Here is a 19,261-nt window from a genome sequence, read left to right as displayed (position 1 = left end):
TTTCTTCAGAGGTGTATCGGAGATCTAGGAGGTGTCTAGATGAGAGAAGCAAGAATAAGAACATACATGGGGGGAGATGTAAGGGCCTGATGTCTATTTTACAAAGGGAATGGAGAGGAGGTGATACAGCCGTAAAATAATGTGTTGAGAGGTGAAATGAATGGCTTAGTTTCCTTCTAGAGTACTGAGCTGGCAGGTGTTAAGTATGACTAAGGTGATGAGTTCAAAACAAAGTCCATTCCTGTATGACATGCTGTTTAAACCAGGAAACACATCTGGCATCTGCTATCCCAGTGTGACCAATCCCCTCTGACAGCTGCTGTTTCCAGGAGCTGAACAGGGTGCTGCGTGTTGCAAAAAAGAATGACAACTTAGTCAAGAGACACTCTGTTTCAGAGCAGGGTTTCTGGTCCTCTTGGAATGAGGCTGGGACACCAGAACCGGTGGCAGACTGCAGCTTGTTGGCCCAGTCACAGGTGGCGCTCTGACACAGCCCTGTGCTTGCATGCATGGATAAGGCCATTTAATTGCCTTCTCCTAGTTGCATCTGCATGGCTGCGGTGTTCCTGAGGCATGGCTTTAGACGGGGATGCTGAGGGGATGGTAGCAGGGAGGATGAGGGTGGTGTGGGGATGGGTTGTGGTTGCTGCTCACAGCTGGGGCTCTGCTCTGATGGCTCTCCTCTTCTATAGGCAAAAACGTACCATCTTGTGTGACTCCCCCAACACGGATGAAGGTGGCAAAGAGGTTGAAGATGAGGAGTATGAACCTCAGTGGCAGGAAGACTATGATGATGACGACGATGACCTTGATGAAGACAACTTTCTGTTTGATGATGAGTCAGATAACCTTGATTGTGACTCCTACTTTGATGATGATGATGCCTATGACTAGAAGTGAGCTATCACCCAGCCGGCCAGCCTGGGCTTCTGCCTCTATTCTGTGTCTACCAGTTTGTATTAGTGTCTTTCATCAAAGACAGGGAGGAGCTTTCAGGCAGGGCAAAGAGACAATTCCTCTGGGGCCTATTTGCTTAGTGACCCCCCTTTAATATGCAGAAACATTGCTCTGGACAGGTGGGCTGCATTACTGTGGCCACCTCTGTCAGAAAGACATCTCCTCACCTTTCTCCCTGTCTCCATTTCTGTCCATAGGTATCTAATTGAGTTAGAAAGTCACAGCCCAGCTGCAAAGTGAGGACTGCTTGCCACCTGTTAAAGGACTGTCTGGTGTCCTTGGGTATGCTCTCCCCACGTGAATGTGGCATATGTCCTAGCATGACACTGTCTAATCCAGCCAGTGTCTAGAAATACTGTCAAGTGATGTGTTTACACTTAAGTCAAAGCCTTCCATCTGGAGCTGGTGGAATCCCCTCCAGAGCCACAGATGTGGTTCAGTGCATTTCTCTGGTTCAGAGGGACAGCTTTTTTGCTGTTGTTTGGAGTTGTGGCCTTCTCTGCTATGAAGCAGGATGGGCTGCTATGAATGGCAGGACTGTTTTTAAGTGTATAAATGTATGCACACACACACATATATGAGATAGATATATATATATATGCAGAATGTGTTCAGAAAATACTTTATCTTTGCAAAAAAGAAAACCCTGAGCAACAAGGGTTGCAAAAAGTTCTGTTTAAAAAAGAAAGTTTTCTTCTATGACAAGCTTCCTTGTTGTCTGTGGGGAATATGGGTGTGAAGGGAGAGCAAGAGTTATTTGTGAAATTGGTGTGGGTTTGGGATCATCGCCCAGGCCACACAGTCTGCCCTGCACAGTGGCTTTTCCTTCCTGGGCAGTTTAGGGAAGAGTAAGAGGTACGGGGAGGGGAGGGAAAGAGACACAGATGGGGCTGGTGTTTCTGGGAGCAGGTGCAAGACAGAATGCCTGCATGTTGATGAAGGTGGTAACATCTGGTGCCCAGCAGGAGGCAGATGTGGGATTGCTGTTGTGGCTTGAGGGGTGATGTGGAGGTTTTGTGGGATTGTTTTGGAGATACAGGGCTCTTCTCAGGCCTTGGGTATCATCTGGGAGGGATGTGGGGTTGTTAGGGCATGTTGGGCAGGGGACAACTGCCAGGGGCAGACCAGGGAAAGGTGACAGATTTTTCCACTGCCCCCCCACCTCCTTGTTCCTAGTCCTGCATGGGTTTCAGCCAGGAGCCTGAACCCCAGAATCTGTCATGGTGGAAGTCCCAGCCCTGGCCCTATATGTGGCAAATAAGTTCCCTCCCCACAACCAGAGAGTGATGGCTCTCTGGGCCACTATGGGGAGAGATATGGTGGGGATGCCCAGATACCCTCATCTTCCCTAGCATGACCTGTCCTTAGCAGGAACAGCCTGAATTCTCCAGGTTGCTGGGGACAGAGCAGAACATATATGCCCAAGTTCCTCATCCCCTGTCTCCTAGATGCCTGCTTAAAACCCAAAAAGTCAAAGATTGTGAGGCCCTGCTTTTATGGACAAAATTTGTACTGAAAATCAAGATCAAGCTCTCTGGGAGGTTTCTGTCCTCCCTGAGCTTGCCTTAGGATACCTGTGTTACGGTTTGATGGGTGTACTGCCCCAGTCAAACTCTCTACCTGACGCTGTCCCTGGAACAGGTCGTGCCAGGCACTTGGCATCAGAAGTGAGAGCCCTTTGGGGCTCACCCCCTGCAAACCTCACTGGGTAAGTGGAAAAAATGATCAGTTTTATTTCACTGCAAACTGGAACATGCCCTGAGCTGCACAACTGTGGGGCCTCCCATTTATTCTACACCTCTGAAGTATCTTCACAGCACCAGACTAGGGTTGTGCTCAACAGGGTCTTCTTTCCCTGCTGATTCTTTCAAGCCTGTTCTCTTGGCTGTGGTTTCACTGGCTAGTAAGTAGGGACAGTGGGTTCATCCATTCATGCATATCACTAATTGGATGATGAGGCATTTGGCTATTGATCCCATGTAAATTACATGTTCCTTTTCCAGCTAAGTGAGGTAGCCTAGGTAAAGCTGGTTGGTTTTGTTGGCAGGTAAGATTATGCATCATGATTACCAAGTTCTCTTTTATTCCCTACCTACTATCCCATCTACCTCCATTACTTCCAATGAGCATCCATCTCCCTAGATCATGACAACCCATGGATGTTACTTATTTACAGTCAAATGAGTTCACACGTAACTTGTAAAGATACGTACGTTATCTACAGATGTGCTACCTGCCCACCTTCCTTTCTTCTTTTACATTCTTTTCTTCCCCTTCCCCCCTTCCTTATTTCCTTCTGTCCTCACTGCCCCCCCTTCCCCCCCATCCTATCCTTCCTACTTTCTCCTCTTTTTATAGCCCTCTGTCCTCACTTTACATACTCTTCCTTCCCTGTGCCCAGCACCTGGGCCCCACACAGAAGCGGCAAAGACAGATGGCTGTTGATGGCCCTCACCTTCTCCTGGCAGCTCCTTCACTGCCCCACTGACACTGATGTTCTGCACTTGTTCTACTACCTCACCATCACCCTCACTTCAAACAGAGCCTATATCCAAAAGAGAAAACTGCCAGCTCCTGCTTACAGACAGATGTGGCAAAGAAGCAACTGAGAAAATTATCTTTTAAAAAAGTCCTACTTCAGTGGCTACATCTCTGGCTCCACCACATTAGAAAACAAAACAACAAAACCCCATCAAAATAATACACATGGAGAAGAAAGGCATTGCTGAATCCCCTCACCCCCGTTATAATCATCTTGTAGTGCCTACATCACTGACGGAAAAAACAGTTTTCAATGCAATTCCTGTCCTTGCACATCCCTGTTTTAAGACAACCAGATTGGACTGTTATAATGTTCCATGCAGCTCCTTTTTAGTCTTAACAGATCTATGTGCTCCATGCAAAAGATGTTTCAACAACTTCATTAACCTTTTCTTCTGAACTTGGGTCCCAGTCAGACTCTTCATCAGTAGACTCACACTCCTCTTCCTCATCATCCAGCAAGCTGTCATTAAGGTCACGTTCATTTGGTTCATCGTCACCATTATTGTCGCCATCTTTCTCCACAGCCCTTTTTCCTGTAGGGACAAAAATGTAATTATTAATGAATCATAAATACAGAACAAAAGAAACCTCCCAGAGACCACCAAGTTAGTCTGTCTCCTCAAGAGGAGAGAATCAACTAAGGCACCCTACCCAGTACTGACATTTTGGGGTTCATGTCTAAGGGTCTCATGAAAAGCTGTGCCATCTTTGACCCCTTCTTTAGCACTTGTCTGATCACTTAGAAAGTTTCTCTTCTTGGCTTTAATCCCAGCCTCTTCTTACAGAGGAGCCAGAAGATTTTACCTGTCTCCCTGCTTCACCTTTTATTTCTTTCCACTTACTCCCTAAATTTTCTCTAGCATAGACTGCACACTACCTTTACTTTCCCCTTCAGCTGTCCTGCCTTCTTTTGCTGCATCTGTTTGTTGATGCTCTTCTCTAGAAAGTGATCCTTTTTCGCAAGGTCTTGGCCCAGACAAAGCTGCAGGTAAGGCACTGCCTGTTCTGGGAAGACAAAAGGTACTGCTGTGTGGTCAGGCTACACTCACCTGGTTAATAAAACACACCACTCATCCAGAGCTGCATGGTGATGCACCCCCAAAAATGCTAGGTGATGACGCACCCCAAAAGAGTGAGACAGTGAAGTTCCCAAAAAAGCACAATGCTGAAGCTTCCTTAAAAAAAGCCAGACAATGATGCACCCAAATAAAGCCAGATGGTGAAGCGCTCCAAAAAAGCCCCAGGGGTGGAGAGCTCCAAAAAACCCAAATAATGAAGGACTGCGAAAAAAACCCATATAGAGAATGACTGAAAAAAACTAAATGGTGATGTACTCCTCCAGGACAGTGTGGTAATGCACCCAAAAAATGTCAGGTGGTGTAGCATAAGAAGGCCAAACCGTAAAGGACTCCCAACACCCAAAATTCTGAAGTTCTTCCAAAAAAGCCCTAGCTGAAGAGCTCCCAAAAAGCACTGGGGGAGAGAGAGTGGACCTCCAAAAAAGCACCAGGGTGCTCCAAAGAACCCAAGAAATGGAAGGCTCTGAAAAGGCCCTGGGATGGAGCACTTCCAAAAAGCACAGGGATGAAGTGCTTTAAAATATCCAAACAGTGAAGCTCTATGAAAAAGCCCTATGCTAGAGAGCACCCAGAACACCTTCAGGAAGGCTGGAGCACTTCCAGAAAGCCCTGGGGCAGAAAGCTCCAAAAAATCCAGGAGATGGAGGGCTCCAAAAAAGCCCCAAGGTGGAGAGTTCCCAAAAAACCCAAACAGGGCTATACAGTGAATTGGTCCAAAAAATGCTGTGTGGTGATGCGTTCCTCCAGGCTGATGCAGTGATGCACTCCAATAAGAACTGGGCATTTTAGCACTCCAAAAACCCCCCAAAAAGTGCCACACAATGAAATACTCTGAAAAAAGCCAAATGGTGAAGCACTTCTCCAGGGCCATATGTTGAGGCACTCCTCGCATGTTTCAAAACGAGTGTGGGTAATCCTAGAAAACAGCAGTGGAATAAGTATTGTTATTCCTGTTTGAAAATTCTTAGCCAACAACTGTACAATGTTCCTGTCAATTTCCTAGAGACAGTAATTCCTAGCAAGCCCTGTGAAAGTCCTTGAATGCATCCCAATTCATCATCTCTCAGCGGTTCCTGGGAAATACCTCATTTCTCCCTTGTTTTTCTGTGCCAAGGAACAACACTGCACATTCCCACAATGGAAATGCTGCCTGCGCTTAGCCAGGCTACACCTGATGGGGATACAAGTGCCACATCTCTCCCCAGACCCCTGCTATTTATTGCACAGGGATTAGCCAACTCTGTGGCCAACCGCTCTTAATGCTTCTTAAAGAGCTTTCATCCTTCACATGTGGCAACTGCGCAGAGGCACAACCCACTTCCCTGCCTTTGAAGAAACCCACAACTCACAGTCAGCCATTTCTGGCTGAGATACAAGGTGGCCCCCAAAACATTCTCCTCAGCCCCTTCAAATGACCACGTGGAGTGCTCTCATTTCACCTGGGAGTCGCTTCCCCACTCCTCCGGTGACCCTCTTTCGCCCTTGCTGTTCACCTGCTACCCAAGAGATACACAAGCCACACAAAATCCACATCTGTGTCAATGCAGAAGGCTCAGCGGAGCTCCCCAGGCTGAAACTAGAAGACATTCAGACAGCAGAGACTTGGCAGACAGACAAAAGGGTTTGGACTATGTCCCTGCTTTCCATCCTTAGGTTGAACAGAACTTGACCATATATATTTACACAGAGAAGTAAGTGTATGTATGTGTGTGTATATATACACACACACAGACAGAGAAACTCAGGAAAGTCTTGCTTAGGTTTTTGCATCTGTGAATGGGGCATAAACGAAAGTGCATGTACTTTACATGGAAACAAAAAGGTCTCACCTTGCCTGGATGAAGCTTTCTTCATTTCATTTACATTATCTGTCGGTTGTGTATATTCTACACACAGAACAAGTCCTGTATTGCCCAAGTGAGGCAACTTCTGTCTCAATATAAAATACACACAGCTAGGGCACCATCTAGATACCTTTGTATGCATAGGATATATACAGACAACATGCAGCAAGTATAAACAGAATATATATGGATAGACATATAGAGATACATGCAAATACATGTCCTTCGAGACTACAGATACACACACCTGCACACACGGTCTATATATTTTATTGCCAGGAAAAGAAGCCTCAACTGATCTTATCTCACTGGGGCTTTTCCCCCTTTCTCTAGGCATAAAAAAGTATACAGACACAGGAAGTACAACCATGCTTTAATCTTCATACATGCACAGAACATACAGAATAGACATACAAATAGATATTCAATAAGCCCTTCGTGATTTATGAAGATGATCTCTACTTCCTATGTATCTGAAATGCCTTGTGATAATGACTACAGAGCAGGAACAATGAGATTAATGACAGACAAAAATCCAACCTACCACTATCTGTGTGTATCCTGCTATATTTTTGTAGGTGAGTATATCAATCAGCGTGCGCCTTCAAAATGCCTGTCATTTTGCCAAAATGTGTATTTCCAGGATTGTTTTCTTGGAACACACTGAATCTCGGAAGTAACACTCACACAAATATTTAGGTAATTCAGGAAATGTCAGAGTGGGATAGCACTGAGAATGAAGCCTGGGACTTTTTTCGGGCTGTTCCCAAGCTCCAATGTTTTTCTCCTATTCTAGCAATGTTAGTTCATCTTTCTTTTCTGTACTTAGAAATATGAAATACAACATAGCTTTTTTTTTTTCTCTAACAGCCTAAGGCATTGTTATATGGATCTAAGCCATCTTCAGCTCTTGCAGTATTAGCAAACCAGTTTTGGCTGTCATTCATAATTTATGTTGTTTGCATAGTGAACCGTACTTAATCCTGGAATGCATTATCACTGCGTCTTGCTAAACCTCTGAAAGATTTACAGTCATGAGGATGTTATTAATTTGGGATAGTTGGTAATGGGTTTTATTGTGCATTAAATCCAAATCATAGCATTCAAGAAGGGCACTAATTGAGAATTCAGGCTTTATTAAAATTTCAGTCTTTTCAAATTAATGTGAAAATCTCAGAGTCACCACATAGAGTACCTACATTTGCTGGACAATAGGTAATGAGCAGAAATCAAAGAAAATGAAATTCCATATGAACACAAGAGAATGCTGCTTTTACTGTGACAGTGGTCAGACAGAGGTTGCCCAGAGAAGTTGTGGAGCCTCCACCCATGGAGGTACTCAAAACACAACTGCACCCAGTCCTGGGCAGCTGGCTCCAGATAAACCTTCTTGAGCAGGGGGTTGGACTAGATGGTCTCAAGAGGTCTCTTCCAGCCCCAGTCACTGCGATTCTCTGTTGTCAGAACTGTTTTTCCTTTAAATACTGCATCACCCAGAGCTATAGTTAAGTAGTTACAGGGAAAAAATTTGTGCCTTTCCTGCCCTATTTTTCACATCTCTATACTTTGATTTCACTTTTAATGAGTTCATAGAAATGGAAGTATAAAAAGAGTAAATTTTAACAATCACTATTCAATTAAAAATGCCATTTATCTATGAGCCTCTGTTGGCTCTGGCTATACGTGACGAGCTGCTGGCAGGCACAGGGGACACATCCAGGCAGCTGTTTGTCATTTCCTCCAGGGTGAGGCAGTAGATGAGATGTCAAGCGCTGTACTGGTTGGACCTAACCCAGAGGCCACCACTTTCACCTCAAAGTGTCCAGGATCACAGCATAGCCCACAAGGCTGCTGGCTGTGTGGCAAGGTTGGTGACTCCAGCTAGGAATCAGCCAGTGTGTCTTGGCAGCCAGCTGACATCTCTGCCAGTTCTCCCAGAGGTGGCAGCAAACGATGCATGGAGGAATTTGCTTCTTCCTTGGAGCATCTTTGCAGCATAGCCACCCCAGTGAGGTGGAGCCTCACGTTGACTCTTTAACTAGGCAGTCACCAGAAGTGTTACGATATTTTTATTTTGCTCCAGGGAAAGAGAAATCGAAAAGCTCAAAGCTCAGGTGGAACGTATGAAGGAAGACTGGATCGAAGACGAGTGTAATCATGTGGAGATGGAGCTGAGCCTCTTGGAAGCAAGGAGGGAAATTAAAGAACTCAAGCAAGTAATTGAGAGCATGAAGAACAGCTTGGCTGAGAAAGACAAAAAATTTCAGAAATACTTCCTAGAAATAAGCATTGAGAACAAGAAACTGGAATCTTTGGTGTCGAGCATGGAGATGGCCCTGAAGAGCTCTGTGAGAGATGAGCAGCGCCCGGAGTACACATGTGACTCTGAGGGCAAGCCGTTGTGTACCACGATGCCAGACAGCCCCACCACAGAGGACCAAGCTCTGGAGGAGCTGGCAGATAGTGGGCTGTTTCTTCATGAGGACACAGCTAACGGGACTGATTTATTTGAAGAGAGTTTGACCACCACAACCTCTGAGTTGAGTGAGCCAGCTCCCTCCAATTCTACTGTGAATCAAGAGATGCTTGAAAATGTTCTGGATGAAAAACTAACTTTTTCCCAGGAGGAGGAGGAGAAAGTCAGAAACATGATGGTGGAGCAGACCATCCACACTGATGTGGTGCCATATAGCCTAGAAGGGGAGCAGTTCATTCAAAACATGTTCAGAGCTCAGAGCTCAAGATGCCTGTCCTCTAAGCCTGCCTTCTTCACTGAAGGAATTGGGTCAATTTCTCTTGAAAGCCTCAGTGATTCTGGTATCGTTGTGGACTTAACTCCAGGTGAGCCAAACTCTACCATCCTTTTGTCTCCTGTGACACCTCCATGCAGGAAGGTGGAGCACGGAGTTAATGAAAACCATTTTGTGAAAGAACTTGATTTTACAGAACCTCATGATGATGAAGTCTTTGGGTACGTCAATACTGTTTCTCAGACAGGAATAAAGAAGAGATACTGGCGCAGCAGACTCACCAGCGATCTGGCTGTAGCAGCCCCTGTTGTACCAACTATCATGCGGCCTTTCAGTACTCATGGAGCAGGAACAGATCTCATTTACAGTACTAGACCATTGTTTTGCAGTTCTGTCCTAGTCCACCGTTTTGCTCTTGACTATTTGATTTGCCCTATAAATCGGTTTGAAAACATGTTACTTGTTTCAGAATGGAAAAGGTAAAGCCTTTCTACAGGATGTTTGTAACTGGTGTTTTTTGAGAGTACTGCTGCCTACAGAAATAGTCCTCCTGCTCCCAGTCACCATGTTCCCCACCCCCCCACCCCACCGCGCTGGTGTCTTTCTGGTGCCAACATATCTGCACAGTGAACATGACCAGGGAGATCAAGGAGAATACAGTGAGTTCTCTTTCATGTTTGTTTGCTGAATGTTAATTTGTTGTTTGTTAAGCTCAATGAGTTTCCCTGGCTGCTTCACTGGGCAAATATACCAGCACTTTGCACTGGCTCAAGAGTAGCGTGAGACGTGCACGGGAGCAAACGGCCAGAGAAAGGTGGGCTATTTCTTTAGGCAGCACTAACCTAAAACTTTTGTGAAATTACAGTGTTGAGTGACACGGAGGCTTGTTCCCGCTAAGGATGTCACACATGTATTCCAGAGAGCATGCTAGTGTTATCCATTCGTTGTCCAAAGAGTCAGTTCAATTTAGAGGTAAACCCCCTATTCCCCAGGCAGTTTCCAGCACATTGTTTGTTCCTGTCTTGTGTAGTGTTCTTCTCAGTTGTACAATTGCTTGAGTGTTTCACTGGTCTTGTGTGTTTACAGGGACTGTAACCAAAAAGGTACTTTGTTGAGAGTCTTGAAACGTGTTAGAAAGATAAGTATAGGTGTAGGTACAATTTGAGTGTTAATGTTGTTTTAAAGTTTTAATGTGTTGGAGTGTTGTAGTCATATGAGCCCTTTGAAATGTATTGTGCTTTAGCTTATTGTTTATTTAAGTGTTTCATTGTAAATTACCTTTATAATCACAAGTTCAATGAAGCCTGTTAGAAATGGTAAATGTGTGAGTGTTTTATTGTAGCAAAGCCATATAAAATAGCCGGTCTCAGCTGAGCTATTGGGCACAGGCAGAGCTGGCAGAGGCACTGTATCAGGGCATAAGGAACCATCAGGACCCAAAGAAGAGAATTCTGCTGAGAAAAACTTCATTACAGCTCCAAGCATAAGCACTCAGGCAGAGAAAAAGGCTCCAGTTGGTCGGTGGACACACATGCCACCTGCATGACTGCACCCATGCTGAGTTAACAAATGCAAGTGCCTAATCTTTAATTCAATGCAATCTTCCAGAAGCTTGTAACTGCTCATTTCTGTGCTGCCAGGAGAGTGTCAGTCTTCCCGGCATTTAACAGAAGTCCAGAATACCTTGTTTAATTAATCTGAGAGCCATGCAGTCTCAGTGTGCCCACCGAGATGCCACTGTGACCATCAAACCACAAATTCTTCCTGTCCAAAACTTGAAATCCGTGCATAGTTCAGAGGAGGGCAATGCTAACCAACAGGCGACATAGCGGTGTTTGCCTGCCTCCACCCAACCAACCTTTCAACAACACCTCTGGCCGGTTAAACCTCACTGGCTTCCTGTTCTCCCCTCCAGCAAAGCAAGTGTAATATTTCTCTGTGCAACCCAGAGCAGAAGAAGCCTAGTGAAGCCAGACAACGCCATGCACTGCCCTGCCGCTTTGGGGAAGAATGGAGTTATTAGCCACAAGGAAGGAGGAATAGTTGGCCAGCATGTGGGGAGCATTTGCAACACTCAAGAGGGTGACATGCACCAATGCTTACAGAGGCAATTCAGAGAGAGACCTTTTGCATCCTTGTAATGCCTGGGTTTTGAATTACTTGTGTTTGCAACAGATTCCCTAGTGTTCATTAAGCATTTCACTAAGGAAGAGGAATCAAACAGGCATGTTGATGTAACACAGGCTCCAAGAGTTCACAAAGATGAGAACATGAGAGCGCCTTGCTTCCTCTGCCAGCAACTTCCTCTTCCACGCTCACCTACCTTGTTGGGTTCCTGCAGGCCACTTGACTTGCCTTATGACACTACTGCAATACATAGTTGCTGCAAAGTCACTTTCAAAAGCTTTTCTTTTAAGTACCTGGGCACAAGGGCCAAAATTAATAGGTTGGCGGGTGGAGGGGATGGGACTGGAACACATGACACAACATGCCTTATTGCTACTTCAAAGCATGTCTGTTCAAGGCTGAGAGCGCAATATTTTATATGGGATTTTACCATCTTTATCACAATTTTGGGTTTCTCTTTAACAGCCACTATTGTTTAAGTGATCTTTGCTTTGAGCGGTGGTGAAATGGAGCATAGTTTAGAGGACTAGTTTAGATCTTCAGTTCTAGGAGAGAGATTCACCTGTGACTACGTGGGTGTCTTTTGCAGCAAGCAGGCAACAAAGCAGTATGAACCTACACTTACATTTAAAATGTCAATAGGCTGAACTCATTTCAAACCATGTTTTGGACGTGGTCCATGTTTAAGACACAAGGCGCTAACACCAGAATAACGTCAAAATTGCTTCTTGCCCTTAAAAATCTTCTGTCCGCTCAACTCTCATAAGTTATTTAACTATGCTCAGCAAGAGAGTTCCCGTCACATTCCTGATAGAAGTCCGTGCTCTGATCTCTACCTGAAATACAGCTCGCTTCCAAGCTGCCACCTTTCCTCCTCCATCCTGCAAGCATGTAGACAGCTCAAGGTACCCTTTGTAAGAAGAGGCCTGAAGTACCACGATAAATGCTCCAGTCCCAGACTTTGTGGGGCTGGCCTTTGCTCCCCAATCCACAGAGGATATCCCAGTTGTTGTGACAAATGTACCACCTTGATTTTTCCCCATCTAATATTTGGCTTTACTCTTAGTCATGATTCACCTGGATCCTGCTGCTGCTGTATGGAGCAGCTAGGGGAGGACCATTAGCCTCCAAAGAGTTCAATAAAACCTCCTCCTTTTTCTGAGTTGAGAAATTGTTCATACCATACTGAGGCAAGAATTGAAGTCTTGCCTCAAAGTGTGCAGGTGGGGAGGACAAGCAGGGCATAGGTTAAGGGTCAGGTAGCAGGTGGCTGCTTGAATTCATGCTTACAGGGTAGCATAGGAACCAAGGCGGCTCCTTCCCTGGTTGAAGCAACACCTATTGATAATCCCATTATGCATTTCTCTTTCTAATCCAGGCTCAAAGAAGCCTTTCTTTAATATTCAGCTGAAGAGGTACCCAACATGCCTCTCAGCTGCTGAAAACACCGAGGCACAGGCACTGCCCACCGCCTCACCAGAGATTCACCTGCATGCTTACTTAGGTCCACCCACTCACAAGGCTCTTCTTCACTTCTGATCCCTTCCTCATTTTGCCTTCTTTCCCCCCCCCGAATCAACTACCTCACCTAAATCCCAACCGCTAGAAATGCGCTAAAATTGAAGCACTGTTTTATTTATGTCCTACATGAGCAGAACAGGGGAGCATTTTCCTCCAAAACCCTTCAGACAAATGAACATGGGGCATTGCAGACACAAGCAACTATAGCGCAGGAAAACATATGAAACAAATGCATGCTGTTTTGACATACAGACTGCTACCTACGAGAGCACTGTACCCTTTCTGGCATTATGTCAGGACTTGGTAGAGTAGATGGGAGCAATTCCTAGAGCAGTTGTGCTCAAGTACAGGCAGGGAAATGGAGGGAAGAACAGCAAAACAGTGTGAGTACGCAGCAGGAGAGGGCAAAGCAACGCAGGAGGGCTGATGTGCAGGAGGTGGCAGCACCTAATCGTTTTTAAAACGGCTGAAGGCTCAAAAAACACGAGCATTCTCATGACGCAGTCAGGGGCTTTGTTTCTAACTTCTTAACTAGCCAATGTTTTGTTATTTTTAATAAATAACATCTAGTTGCACCTATTTTACATTGTCTCAAAAATAGCAATAGTAAGCACTAAACTAATTGTTTTAGAAAGATGCGATGTCGCTTCCAACCTAAACTAGGCAACAGGTATTAGGTTTCCCTGCCCTGTGTCAGCAATAGGGAAAGAATTACGACATGTGCCTCCTTGCTTCATCGGTGTGGTTAAAAGGACAGACGCGGATTGCTATTAAAGCTTATTCACAGACTTTCTTCTTATCTCCAATCCACCATCAGATACTTTAGAGGTGTGTACTAGGAGCAGATTTGCTTGCCATACTGCTGTTCAGTCTGGACAGACTGCAGTCATCGATTCTACTCCAGCCAGAACACTTGCGCAGAAGATACACACAAAAGTGCATATTGTTGCTTTCTAAAAGGTATTTTAAAATTTCACATTTCTCAATGACTTCTTTAATGTCTAAAAATTGCTGTCAAATCAGTTGGTCTGTGCAAGGTTTTAAGCAGCATGACAAGCATACTAAGTATTTTTTAAAACTTTTCTCCATGACAAAGGCCATTCAGAGTAAGTCTTACTGTCTTTACTTTCTCAAGTACTTCTCTTTTAAGCAGAACTTGTGTCTTACAACTTAGTTAAAAATTCTATTTTTCGAGGCAGAGGTGATCTAGTCCCCCCGCCCCTTCCCATTCTGTTACAACTTCACAGGACCCTGGATACACAGGGAACCCGTCTCAGGCACAGGATTTGCTGTCCTCACTCATCTGCCACAAGACAGCCCATGAATTCAGGGATAATAGCATCCGCACAGCAGAAGATGCAGGAGGTATTCACTGAACTTCTGAGCTGCACCTAATAACCACATGGACCCTCCTCCTCCCACACACCTTGCCCTCCAGCAGACATTAACTTTTCTTCTTCATTAAACTACTGTTGTCTTCTACTGCCTATTTACCTTGCACGCTTTTCTGACAGGAATCCCACTGTAAATACATACAGTAAGTGTACAAAAATGGAACCTGAGAAGTGCTGTTAACTGAACTGAGAATTTTCACACTTAGATGTATTCACAGGAGGACACCTTTTTTTCAGTTGTACTACCTATGCAACAAGTATACAGCGTGAGACTTTTTTTTCCCCGTAATGTAGGAAGTAGAAGAATTTCTGCTAGAAATACAAATTTACCAATACAAGTAAGCGATTGAATTGCTCCCCTACGTTCACAACATTAGCCTTCATAAGAAAGGAGCAGCACGCACCACTGCTGTGTAGCGATGCCCCTGCTGTTAACCACTGTAGTGTTGTAAAGGGGCATGGTAGCACAGGGGCTGCAAGTGACAAAGTGACAAGAAGTCCACTTTTGTGTTCAGCTGTAACTTGTGCTCTACCAGAGCGTACTCTACCAGGAGTACGTTGAGAGTCGTGGGTCACCTTTAACAAGTAATTTTCTTCTGCACGCGTCAATATTATCTCCCATGGAAAAATGTGAAACATTTATAAATACCTTTATGGAAAGGCAAAAGCAGACATTCTCGATCAGGCAGGAAGCAAAGGGTTCTTTAAAACTGTTTAATTACATGTTTCGGGTAAGCATAGACAATACAGGAGATTTACCACACTCTTAGGTATTTCCATTCTTTTCTCTAGGCTTGAACTATTCATTAAGGATGTCTTTCAGTCAACATCCTTGCTCAATCACTTTTGCTGCAAAGAAGGGTGCTGGAATAGGACTATTGCAGGAAACTTCATTCCATCAAGGCATGATTTTCTGTGGGCTTTTTTTCTCCTTTAATAACCACCTACTAGTCGTTGAAGATATTCGGAGAGAACCCTGCCTTCCAAGATGCCCTGAAGAATGTACTGAAACCAAACGGTTGGAGTCCTAGAAATGCTGCAGCCCTAGAAATACTTCAATCAATACCAATATGTATGTTGTAGAGCTGAAATTCTCTTTTTCATTGGCACTGTGCCACTGATGCCTGGCTTGTGTCCGGACACTTCTACATCAGTTTTGTTTTCTTCTTCTTTCATTAGCCTTTGGGCTTCTTCCCCCATTTTCTTTCGTTGCTGCGCTGCTTCTCTTTTATTTTTCTCCCTTTCTGCTACCTGTTGTTGTCTGCAATTAAAGAAAATGTGAACTGCTAAAGAACACGAGTCCAATTTTCAGCATACTTTAAGTTCCTGTCAGAAATGGGTTATAATTAATAATTTGCCCAAATATTTTGCAATCTAAAAGCCACTCAGTTCTCAAGGATTCAGTGTGTCAGGGAGAACGTAGGACAGTTGTAAGGCCCAGAGCTATTTAGACAAATCTAATGCTTCAAGCAACAATACTAGCTGTCTTTTTCAAAATCAGACCAAAACAATTTGACTTGCCTAGGACATTGGCTTGTGTCCCTCCTTCCCCTCAGCAGAGGCATCAGAAGCTATCCTCTTTGTAATGCAAGTACTACAAACATTTTCTTCATGATCAGATGAGGTGACAACTTCTAATGTTCCTTTTCATGTATTCAGCATCTGTGTTGTATTCTATTGCTCAGTACAGATAGAAACAATAGCCTTTAAGGAAAAAAAAATTAAAGTCTACAGTTGTGTATCCTTTTAGCATTATTTCTTATCACTGCTATAAAACCCCAGACATCATTACCTGCTAGCTCAGAGAATCTGTCGACAGAAATAGGTTTCTAATTTCAACAAATACATGGCTGACTAGAGCAAAGGAAAAAAGTAACCCCCAAATCCACTTGTTTTATTCCCCACTTCAGCTAGAACACATCACTGAGTGGCGCTGGGGCAACAACTGGATCCATACTCCAAGTGGCACGTTACAGCTCTCTCCTCGATTGCATAAGTAGTAACAGAATGATGTTAGGAGGTCGCTCCGGCTTCGCATTCAGTTTATTAGATTAGAAAAATCTGTCAAGCTGCTTGCAAGAGGGCTTAAAAATAAAAATGAAGCTTCATTAGTTTGAAAAGGTGAAATTTAACACAGATTCCGTAAGAATAAAGATGTGCTTATTAAAAGAGAATCAAGAATTCTCATTGACAAGGCCGTAAGGAGTTAACTTTCAACATGCCTAAACTACCCGTGTGCATCCACATAAGTGTGTAAAATGCAGAGAATTAAAAGCTGTCATCATTGGATGCAGCCGTGTCTGGTAGATGCCAACTATGGACAAACTGGGCACACAAAACTTAGAAGTATTTGAGGTACAAAGGCTTCATATTATCTTTGGACTGGGCAGGACAGGAGAGGGACTGCACTTATTCAGTACCTTCACGGTTTCCCTTCATTGATTATTAATGGCCAGAAGTTTCCCTATGCTCTGTTAAGCTGCTCTGCTGTCTGTCATGGAAGAATGAAATTAGTAATTTGCATCAGGATCTACCTCCCAAGTTAACGGAATTCCCAACGGTGTTTTTGAGGTGATGTCCCACTGTTGTACATTCCACCAGAAGGCCAGGTAGGTGACAGTGCTGTCAGTCTAGCATATGCAGAGAAATAATGTTTGCCACTTTACAGTAGCAGATTTTTGTATGTTCCCTGCACCTCTGAACTGATGCAGAAAGGAAGACGGTATATGCGCACTAGCCTGCATGTAAAGGCAGCGGTATTCCAAAAAGCCACATGAGGCGTTAAGCAGTGCTGCTATTCATTTGCAATTCTGAAGCGAGGACAGTCACAGCAGATCATGTTTCTGCCCCACCCTATAAACTGCACAACACACAACTCCTCTGCACAGAGAGGTGGTTTCCATGCACTCCGCTGGCTGAGTAATTTTATTGGACTCCAGTAGCATCCAAATGAGAGGAGACCTTCACATTACCTCAGACAGAGGAACTGAAGTCACTGAAAAATAAATACAAGCAATAAATACAACCACAAAGTGATTACCTTTTCACTGCTCTTTTACTTGGTCATTATTCCAAACATTGATCTCTATTCCAAACTTCCTATGCGTATTCAACATAAAGCTACGACCTTTCAGGCTCAGAAAAGGTTTCGTTTCTCAATAAAGAGGCACCTATGATGAACTACAGCCACAGGTGACTCATTCTTTCTGGGTTCCAAAGCAAGAATTTGAGCGGAGTTTGGATGGAATGATGCAAGCTGTTTAAACCAGGGAAGTATTCATTCCTGATGTCAGCCTTGCTTTGCATTCCTAACACAATTTATGCCCGGAAAAACCCAACTCATTGGTTAACAGAACACTAATTATAATCACTGTTAGCACACTCTTAGCAGACCTTCTTATTCCAGCGTGTTTTTACTTACTGTAGACCTACTGAATAACTGTAAGAAGAACGACTTCATACTATTCTTTTACTTCAACACGATTATAAATGTACAAAAAACATTTTCACACACGAGACATTTTATACAGTGCTGCTTATTCAGCCAAAGAGCATTTAGCTTGACTGTTCCTGTTGGGAAAAAAAATAAATTCGTTGGCATTTAGAAAGTCTAAAGGTGCAGATAGGTATCTACAATTTGCAGAAGCAACCAAGTTCTAACTAACTTCAATTAACTGAAAATCCAGTTTAAAGGAAAATCCATTTTATCGTCCACTATGTTGATCACTGCCTGGAAAATCTGGGTGCATCTCAGCCCAGAATCTGCTGGGGAGTGGGGAAGAAAGAGACTACAGGAACTTTGCAGGCACTAGTAGCCTACTGCTCAGCACTGTCTTCCAGAACGCTTTGGTGTCCAGGAAGCCATATTGGGCTTATTTCAACTGCTACACATAAATACCAAGCCACCAGAGAAAAGGTCACAGGATATAGTCTTCCCTGTTACTTAACGGAACACAGCCCTCCATTTCTACACAAAAATGATTCCAGTCTAAGACACTTCCAGATATTAACTGAGCACCAATAGGTACCCAGACACAGGCAGCTAAGGGAGATCCTTACTTTTTCTGCACATGGATTTCATTCTCAATAAGCACTGCTGGAGTACAGTCAGCATTAACACTCCGGAGGGTTTGGGGAGACTTTGTCCCCCATTTAGCTGTCTGAAATCTTCAGATCATTTTGTAGACCAAGAGGCAGTCTTCTAGCATTAAGAGACTACAGATCAGTTCCTTACTACAGTCTCCTGAGAACAGAGGCAGGCCTGCCAAGTACTATGCCAAAATGTTAAATGTCAGAAGTTAATTACACCGCAGATATATACTGCAAGAGAAACTGTAAACCCAGAAGGTATTGCCTATCAACCTTGCTAAAAAAATCATCTGAGACTTTGTATGGAGTACTTGATTACTGTACTTGTAACAAGTAAGCGTAATACCTTACAAAAAGAATTACACAAAAGAACAAGACAGATCTATATACATATACTACATCAAGTGTCCTAAACAACTCCACAGCTCAAGAGAAAAAAGCAAAGACAGAGCGCTAAAATATTAATAATTTTTAGATTTCAAAACAAATCCAAAATGCAAATCACGAGTGGGCTTTTCAAAGGTTTACAATCTTAGCCCCTTCAGTATGAAATTGTCCTTAAAAATTAACACAGCACTACTACTCTTCAGCAAGAAAAACCCCAACAATTCTCTCCTCCTTTTTTAACCGTAACATGCAATTTTGAGGTTTCAGACAATTTTACATGTCAACAACATTTAAGTCAGAACATTTCCAAGCACTTCACCTGCATTATGCAATGTTTGTTCTTCCTAACGATTTACAAATCTAAGAGACATTTTACTGAAGCTGATTTAAAATACCCCCAAAAAACCAAGAAGATGCACGCTTCCAGGGTTTCGCAGTGATGAACTGTCAACAGGTTTCAGTCTCGGTCATTTATTTGTTGGAGCCCTAGCAGGTGAGTGTCCACTTTGTTGCTGGGCTCTGGCAAGGTTGCCACTTACATGGCAAAGCAAGCAGAGAGGCCCAGCGTT

General features: G+C 43.9%; 2 protein-coding genes across 6 annotated transcripts in view; one reads left to right on the top strand and one right to left on the bottom strand.

The window, feature by feature from the left end:
- LOC142055079 (cullin-9-like) overlaps window positions 1-1,656 on the top strand; it is a 36,056-nt gene extending 34,400 nt beyond the window's left edge. For all 5 annotated transcript variants that reach the window (XM_075088528.1, XM_075088527.1, XM_075088531.1 and 2 more), the window contains exon 42: window positions 693-1,656. In XM_075088528.1, the coding sequence (XP_074944629.1) occupies window positions 693-894 (202 nt within the window). In that variant the 3' untranslated portion in view covers window positions 895-1,656. The remainder of the gene's footprint in view (window positions 1-692) is intronic.
- A 2,893-nt stretch (window positions 1,657-4,549) lies between these two features.
- Window positions 4,550-19,261, bottom strand: part of LOC142055080 (small ribosomal subunit protein uS5m-like) — a 305,459-nt gene continuing 290,747 nt past the window's right edge. The window contains exon 12 of the mRNA XM_075088532.1: window positions 4,550-6,513. The gene's annotated coding sequence lies outside the window, so the exon portion shown is untranslated. The remainder of the gene's footprint in view (window positions 6,514-19,261) is intronic.

This window comes from Phalacrocorax aristotelis, chromosome 3 (genome assembly GCF_949628215.1).
Source record: "Phalacrocorax aristotelis chromosome 3, bGulAri2.1, whole genome shotgun sequence".
Classification (NCBI taxonomy): Eukaryota; Metazoa; Chordata; class Aves; order Suliformes; family Phalacrocoracidae; genus Phalacrocorax; species Phalacrocorax aristotelis.
Note: the sequence above shows the minus strand (reverse complement) of the source record. Positions and strands in the feature narration are given on the sequence as shown.